Raw genomic sequence first — 8,479 nt, 5'->3', positions numbered from 1 at the left:
CTCTTTTTCAGACCATCCTCTGTAAACCCTAGAGATGGTTGTGTGTGAGAATCCCAGTAGATCAGCAGTTTCTGGCACCAACAACCATGCCACGTTCAAGGTCACTTAAGTCACCTTTCTTCCTCATTCTGATGCTCAGTTTGAACTTCAGCAGGTCGTCTTGACCATGTCTACATGCCTAAATGCGCTGAGTTGCTGCCATGTGATTGACTGATTAGATATTTGCATTAACAAGCAGAACAGATGAACCTTATAAAGTGGCACTAATCTTTTGTGTGTGTGTACTAGGCCCCGTCATACTATCTTACACCGCTCACTGAATACAACCTTTTTTCCTCTGAAAATATTGTTTGAGCTCACACTGTAAAAAGTCCTGCTGTGACTGATGTTTTGTACTTGATTAGGATGACAACAGTATTTTTTCGCAATGCTGTGTTGCATCAATGAGAATAATCACACTCACAGTTTTTGACACTTTTAACCTAGATAAAGCAGAACTATTGTCATCAACAGGAAACCAGCAGCACAAAAACACATCCCGTGAAATCTCACGAATAAGGGGTTGAAATATAGTCTTCCCACTTCACTAAAAAACAGAAACACAAAATGTTTGTGTGTGTGTATTTATATATATTTTCAGGGAGAAAGGGAGGAGCTTGAAAATTTTGGGACTTGGTTGTCTGATAACAAGCTGTTTCTTCATTTAGTGAAAACAAAGGCTGTCTTTTTTGGATCCAGAATAAAACTAGGAAGGACTACAGAGATGAAGGACACAGCGCTGAAAGCCCTCACTAAAATCTGCCAAAACACTTAATACTTGGTAAGAAAATCAGGGTTGTTGGATAGATCAACACTAAAGACATGATCTGCAGCATCAGTTCAATGTCATTTTGACTGCTGCCACTTCCTGTTTATTAGTACAACACAGCACATTAAGAACAAACTCCAGCCTGCCCTGAACAAGTCATCAGGTCAGGGCAGTCAGTCAGGGTTGTGTCAAAGTTACTTCCTAGTGCCCATCTTAAAAGACTACACAGATCCAGTTGGGTCTAACACATAAAATTGTTTATAATAACGACCCCAAATATCTGTCCGACTACTTTATTACTTCAGAGACAATCACAATTACTCAACATGATGTAACTCGACAGATTTTTTTTCTTTTTAGATTCAAAAGTTCAGAGCAAGAACACCTTTTATCAACAACTGCAAATGAAATAAGATAAACTTCCAGTTTCTCTGAAACTGATCGAAGCAGAGAAAATTTTTAAGCATTTGTAAAATGGCTAACAAATAGTCTCTCAGAGTAGCACGCTAATACAATGTCCTTTTGTATGTCTTTCATTTCTGTGTGTAATTATATGGATATTTGCACCCATTGACCGTCATATAAATCTATCTATCCCCAGGTAGCCAAAGTGACCTGACCCAGCATCAGCCCGAACTTGGCAAGCAGAAATAGATGGGGCTGCATCCAGTTGCCCAACTTGTCTGAGACGTGGATGAATGACGCCCCAGAATCGGGCTGAATAACCTGCTTGTTTCTGGCTGCCTACGCTGCCATTACTGAGCCATTATCAAAAACGATCTGGCCCAGCATCGGCCCAAATTATACGCCAGAAGAAATAAGTCGGGCAACCGGATGTGGCCCGACTCACCTGAGACTCAGGATAAATGTGGCCCCAGAATCAGGGTAAATAACCTGGCCTGATTCTGGCTGCTGACACTACTGTAAAGGCGCCATTATAAAAAATGATCTGGCCCAGCATCGGCCCAAATTTGGCATGCTGGAAGAAGTAAGTTGGGCCACCTCCGGTTGCCTGACTCAGCTGAGATTCGGATGAACGACGCCCCAGAATCAGGCCAAATATACTGGATTCTCGATTCAACTCTGGCTGCCAAGTCTTTTCTTTTTGTGATCCCTTTCAGTCTTTCTTTCTTCAGCATCTGTGCACATGCCACCGGTTTTGCTTTCTGACGCCTCTCTGTTTTTTCTTCCCGTTTCAGTCACAGCAGAGAAACGTCTGACAGTGACTAGAAGTGAAAGTGGCACTTCTAGTGCATCATTAACTCCAAAGACGTTCAACAGCATAGATGTTTAACTTTATGATTTTCATTTAGGTTTCTTATAAGCCCATTACGGTGGCAGGCCCTGCCACGTGTACAGAGTTAGTTTCATAGATTGTTGAGATGATTCTTGAACCACAAGGAGAGGGAAAAGTGCAATCGTGCAGATGAGTAAATGTGTGTATTCCCCCACATTGCAGGGAGTTTTCGACATGTCATTTCCAAGACTAAATCGAATGGGTTACTGTTAACTGCAGTTGGTAGGATGAAGATAGTCACATGGTCCACTTCCTCTCTCTCTCTACAGCATTGTAAAACGTTCAAATCTCATTTCCTCAGCAGTAACAATATCAGTGCCACCATCTACAACCGTCATACTGTGTGTGTACCTACCTGCCTGTTGTCTCGTTTGCCTCATAGGTGAGTGTTTAACTTTCTTTTACTGAGGTTTATCAGGAGAAGTGCTAACCTTATGATCATTTTTATGTTTTGAAATCTGAAATATAGAGTTAAAAAGGACCTAAAGAGCACCACGTGTTGGTTGCTTAATACTTATTGCATGTACTTTTAACTTGTCAGGGAAAAATTATCACATTTATTATTTTAATTTTTTTTTTTTAATAATATTGTTATTCTGCTTCTTAACACATAAAGACAAACAACACACTGCGGCCAACAGAGCTACACATCTGACTTAGTGTAGTATACATGTGACATATTCAAAAAGATAACTGTACACTCAGATTAGTATGTTATTAAAGTATAAATGTAAAAATTGCATAGCAGTATAATTACACATACAGCAGGTTAAAAATGCTTGATTCCATTAGTGTGATGCAACAAATAAACATTCAGGCAGAAAGAATGGCAAATACTGTATATCAAATTAGCAAACTTATTTAATAAATAAATAAACACATCATCACCCAAAAATCTCGGTTCACTAACTGTAATCAATGCAACACAATTTTTTCCTGCTATGTTATGTTAAGTGCATTGCTGTTGTTTTCATCCTGTGCCTTGTTGTAGTATTAGGTACTTTTCTGTTACATACATTTCAGTGCCGCTTTACTGAGCATGTCATTTGGTTTGTGGTAACTCTTCCTCCAAACCACCTTGTGCGCCACGTGTCAAAGAAAGTATTTGTATTCCTTGAGTTGGAGGTGTTACATTTCTAATCAAAAAGACAAAATTCTGTTTGGTTTCATGTCAAATCTGACGCGGCATAAAATGTGATCATTGCCAGGTGCCAATCCCCCTAAACATTTTCATGCACCAATAGTACACAAGCTACCTACAGTGACAGTTGGCACTCTTCACCACAAATCAAGCATGTCCTTTTCCTGTGTAAAAGCTCCACCCCGACACATGTGCCACTTGCACGCCAACAACAACACAAAGTGCTGGAGTGCTGATATGAACACTATGGTGACTGTTTCACACCTTTGAGATCAATCAGTTTTGCACACACATTAAGAGGAAAGACTGCAATCTGTGACACACATCACTTCAGATAAGGTGATGGTGTATGTTGTTTTAGGTTTTATAATTTTTTCAGTCAAGCATTACGAAATAGATGCATGAAATCAAGGCAGTAATCATATTATATATTGGGGGGGGCACATCCTGCTGTCTGAAATTATTATCAGCAAATGTAATTAAATCATAAACTAAACAAATTTATATTTTTATTTTATCTTTTAGTGTTGCAGTGTACAGCAGTTGTGTCTGTGGTTTGTCTAAGTGGTGCTGCAGTACCAGAGGAAGCTATTAGTAGACTGCTGTGGGTAGGTACAAGACTGCCACACCTCCCCGCTGATTTGGTCCCTCCAAGTGTTGACTACATGGCTATACAACCTTCTTTGACATGATGTACATAATTTATTTAGTGAAAGAAAATTGTGAAAAACCATAACGCTCTTCAACCCCGACTCACAGGTGATCCCATCCAGTCATGACGAGGAATTCCAGCCACGTCAAGTTAGACAACGCCACCTTAGCAATGTTTCAGAATGTCAACGCCAGCATTACCATCTCTGTCATCTACATGATCGTCAGTGCCATTAACCTGGTCGGAAATGGCCTTTCCATGTGGCTGCTCATCTTCCGTACCTCCCCCAAGACCCCCTCCATCATCTTCATGATTAATCTCACTTTCACTGACTTGGCCCTCGGCAGCGCCCTGCCCTTTCAGATCGCCTACCAGCTCAAAGGATACAACTGGACTCTGGGACCCGAAATGTGCAGGTATTTTTATATCGATCAGCAGAAATCCAAAGGAAATTTAAGTTTTCTGCTTTTCCACATTGTGTTTGTCAGGCCAAACATTACTGTCACAGCTACATCCACAGTCCACCTGTTGGGATAGTTTGTCATTTTAGGAAATACACTTGAATGGGAAGATCAATACCTCTCTCAGATGTCTGTGTTCAGTATAAAGGTACAGCCAGCAGTTAGCTTAGCTTAGCATAAAAACCTTAAACACGGTGAAAAGGAACAATATCTGCCTACCAGCACCTTTAAAGCTCACTAATTAATGTGTTCTATCTTATTTTGTTAATCCTTACCAAAACTGAACTGTTAATGTGACACCAAAGTCATGTTTGCTAAGAACTATGCCCTAGACCAGGGGTAGGCAACCTGTGGCTCCGGAGCCACATGTGGCTCTTTAGCCCCTGTCCAGTGGCTCCTTGAGCCTTTGAGAAAAGAAGTCTATGGAAATTCATTCTATGAATCCAAGTGTTGCTGAACCTTGATAGCAGTGGCTGGTTAGCTATGGATGCCAAATCCCAAAAAGTAAATTGAATAAAATAGAGAATGTAGTAGTGCGTGGACAGATTTGTTTGCTCTCACTGCCAGCTCTGCAAAATTTAAGTACCAAATAATCATAAATAGTGCCCTGCACAGTGTCCACCTTGTGGTAAAACATATTAACAAATGCTTATTTAGACCATAAGTATACGCTAATTTAGACTTAATAGGCTATTTACCTTGACTATAAGGCTCAAACATGTTTTGCGGCTCCACACAGATTTTTTCAAATTATTTTTGGTCAAAAATGGCTCTTTTAATGGCAAAGGTTGCAGACCCCTGCCCTAGACTCTGTGATAGAGGGTGTGTTCGGAAATACTACTCCAAGTGCTGGATTGCACTCTGGCACAAACCAGACCGATCGCCTGGTCGTGCTCCGAAATTCAGAGTGTTTTTGGAACCGTTCAGTTATTCAGAACACCACTCTTTCGGAGCAGCAGAGCACACTCCGGGCACTCTGTCCCAGGAGACAGAGCAGCAGAGCAGCTGAGAGCTAAACCATTTGTTAATGTGGAAATGTAACACCCTGTTTCTTAGAACAAACAGAGTGTGAAAACCTTAGTGTGAAAAACTCAGTGTAAAAGGTCAGATTAGACTCCTGAATGCATTTTGAGTCCACTGGTTGCCTGGCAACAAGACTTCACTTCCCCCAGCAAAGATGTTGTCCAAATCAAAAACCCCTATAAAACCACAACTGTTAGTTTTTACTCTTCTATTTCTATTTTTTTTTTTTTAAACAAACCACAACACTAACGTGTTCCTTAGTGAGCTTTAGAGGTGCTTGTAGGTTGATGTTGTTACTTTTTGGAGTGACTGTAGCTTAATCATATTGAACAGGCAGATCAGAGTGGTGTTGATCGTCTCATCTTTCCCTTTAAAGGTCCAGTGTGTAGGATTTAGAAGGATACATTGGCAGTAATGGAATATGATATCAGAGGTTTGTTTTCTTTAATGTACAGTCACCTGAAAATAACAATCATTGTGTTTCGTTACCCCCGGAATGAGCTGTTTATATATCTGCACAGAGAGCAGGTCATCATTCACAGTGTCTGCAATGTTGCACCACCATGTTTCTACAGTTGCCCAGAACGAACAAACCAAACACCAGCTCTACACTACCATTCTATTTAGTATGCCAGAAGAAGATGTATTATGTCGCAGTGCATAGTAAAATGCAGTATGCCAAAAAATACCAGGATGTTCTACTGCCTGCAGTCGCATTTTGCTGGGTGTATGCCAGCATGCTTTTCAGGCTATTCTGACCCACAAGCCCCTGCGCAGTGCAAGACACATCATATCGACTGACTCGCAAACAAATGAAAGCATGATAAAAACTTAGCAAACAAAAAAAGCTGAGCACACCTAACTGAGTGCTTTGCTGACAGCCCATCTCCAAACAGCATTGAAAAAACACTGATTTTTAATGTTAAACTGCTTTATTCAGTGTTTTTACTGATTTTAATCACCTGGTCTGTTTCTTTTTGGGAGAAAGAGACCTCTGTGGATAATTCAGCTCATGATAAAACCTCCTGAACATCTGGTAGTTAACTTATCAGAGGAAAAAAATGTGAGCATACCTAACAGATGCTGGGCTAACAGCCCATCTCAGATGAGCCAAACTGCATACGTTTTTTTTCTGGTTTTAATCACCTGGTCTGTTTCGTTTTGGGAGAAAGAGACCTCTGCGGATAATTCAGCTACCGCTAAAACCTTCTGAAAAATATACACTGAAGGAATCCTAACTGGGAGAAGTCTCAGCTGGTTGCAATGTGCAGTCCTCGCCACTAGATGCCACTAAATCCTCCTAAATCCTACACACTGCTGCATTAATGATCATTAGCTTTAACCAGTCATTAAGTAAAACTCTCTTCTTCTCTGTATCCACCTACAGTTTCCTGACCGTTGTCTTCTACACCAATATGTACTGTTCCATTCTGACCATGATGGCCATCGGAATTGACCGCTACCTGGGCATCATCAGGCCCATGCGGTTCAGAGAGACTAGGAAGAGGAAGTCCATCGCTGTCTTCAGCTGCCTCCTCATGTGGGGTTTGGTCCTGTGCGTTCTGCACCCACTGATGATAGACCTGACCTTTGAAGTTCCTGAACTCGGGATTACCACATGCTTCGACATGCTGAAGACAAATATGCTCCCGAACAAATTTGCCTGGGTGGCCTTTGTTGGTGGCATGGTGATCGTCCTCTTCTTCCTCCCTTTCTTAATCACGACATTCTGCTATCTGAGTGTCATACACAAACTGGCCAAAGATTCCAGGACAGCCCAGAAAAAGAGGGCGATACGTCTGGCTGTCATTGTGCTCCTGGTCTTCACCTTGTGCTTTGCTCCCAACAACATCCTCCTGATGACTCACGCTGTGCTGAAGCTCTTCTACGGGAAGTCTCTCTACATGGCCTACAAACTGTCTCTGTGTTTCAGCTGCCTGAACAGCTGCCTCGATCCTTTCATTTACTACTTTGCTTCCAAGGATTTCAGACAAAAGCTGAGACAGATATTGAATCTGCAGAGCCATAGTAGCGCGGACTCAATGAAGATGGAGCATAAAGAGAGTTTGTACTCGGCACATTGCACCTTCGAAGGTCCGGTGAAAGAAAACAGCAAGGTGTCTTTGATGCCGCGGCACACCACGGCATAAAGAGAAAGAACAGAGAGAGAGAAAAAATAAGAGACAACGTGACAAAGGAAGTGAGAAAAAGATATTGACTGTGTTAAGGGTTGGCCTGAGCGTGTCAAGCTCTTGTACAACATCTTACCATTTCGGAATCAGATTACTTTTTAGAAAAAATGAACATGGATGACATCTGAGCCTTTCTGCGAAATTAACCATTAGTGTTCTTGCATTATTCTACACTGTGTGTCATTTCAGAGTACGGAGTATGTAAAAATGTTGTATATATATTTTATTGTCTGCCACAAGCATCAACATAGTTATTTTTGATAAAAGATGTAGCATGCACAAGTGCAAAATAAATGTGAATAAAATATTTGTATATAATAAGTCTTTTTCAGAGCAGACACAGCTGAGCTTTTAGGATTTACCATTATATATGTGTACATGTCTCCATAAATGTCTGTATACTGTGTGTGTGTGAATTGCTGCAGTTGACCTTTTTACCTTTTTTAACTTGTTTGAAGTTGTCTTATTGTATTTGTTTTCTTCCTTCATAAAAATAAATGCATTATTATTATTATTATTATTATTATTATTATTACTATTACTAGTCCATACCCATTGAGTGCACAGTTGCCCACGTACAGTTTCACATAGTGTGTGTTTGGGATACAGGTCATAGGAAATTGCAGATCAAATAGTCAACTGAACCCATTCAGAGAAGCAATGTATTCAGACAGAGTTTCTGTGAATTTGATGGCACGATTGCTTTATTGAAAGTACAGTAGTACCATTGCCAATAGTGGGATAGTTAGTGGGCTAAAACTGTACATTAGTAGTTGAGGTAGCACGCTGAAAGGCAGATAGTTAAAGTGTTTATATGTTGTATTGACTTAAAAGTGGGGCGCACTGGTAGAATGACTGACTGACTGACAGAATGACACACTGACAGTTTCTGTGATTATGTACAG

General features: G+C 40.7%; 1 protein-coding gene across 3 annotated transcripts; it reads left to right on the top strand.

Moving 5' to 3' along the window:
• The first annotated feature begins 743 nt into the window (after positions 1 to 743).
• Positions 744 to 8,076, top strand: p2ry8 (P2Y receptor family member 8). 3 transcript variants are annotated; one of them, XM_050049072.1, is made up of 5 exons: positions 744 to 820; positions 1,410 to 2,487; positions 3,772 to 3,854; positions 4,006 to 4,314; positions 6,770 to 8,076. In XM_050049072.1, exons 4-5 carry the CDS (start codon positions 4,022 to 4,024, stop codon positions 7,530 to 7,532), a joined length of 1,056 nt encoding a protein of 351 aa, XP_049905029.1. In that variant the 5' UTR covers positions 744 to 820; positions 1,410 to 2,487; positions 3,772 to 3,854; positions 4,006 to 4,021; the 3' UTR covers positions 7,533 to 8,076. The 3 variants fall into 3 exon arrangements, with proteins under 3 accessions (XP_049905029.1, XP_049905030.1, XP_049905028.1); XM_050049073.1 differs by lacking the exon at positions 3,772 to 3,854 and having other exon boundaries at positions 762 to 820; XM_050049071.1 differs by lacking the exon at positions 744 to 820 and having other exon boundaries at positions 1,321 to 2,487.
• The last annotated feature ends 403 nt before the right edge of the window (positions 8,077 to 8,479 follow it).

Source organism: Epinephelus moara, chromosome 7 (assembly GCF_006386435.1).
Source record: "Epinephelus moara isolate mb chromosome 7, YSFRI_EMoa_1.0, whole genome shotgun sequence".
Lineage (NCBI taxonomy): Eukaryota > Metazoa > Chordata > Actinopteri > Perciformes > Serranidae > Epinephelus > Epinephelus moara.
Note: the sequence above shows the minus strand (reverse complement) of the source record. Positions and strands in the feature narration are given on the sequence as shown.

Excerpts from the sequence above, each read along its gene's own strand:
- p2ry8 (XM_050049072.1), top strand. The coding sequence starts at position 4,022 with ATGACGAGGAATTCCAGCCACGTCAAGTTAGACAACGCCACCTTAGCA. Across the intron at positions 4,315-6,769 it reads CTGGGACCCGAAATGTGCAG|TTTCCTGACCGTTGTCTTCT; the intron begins GTATTTTTATAT and ends ATCCACCTACAG.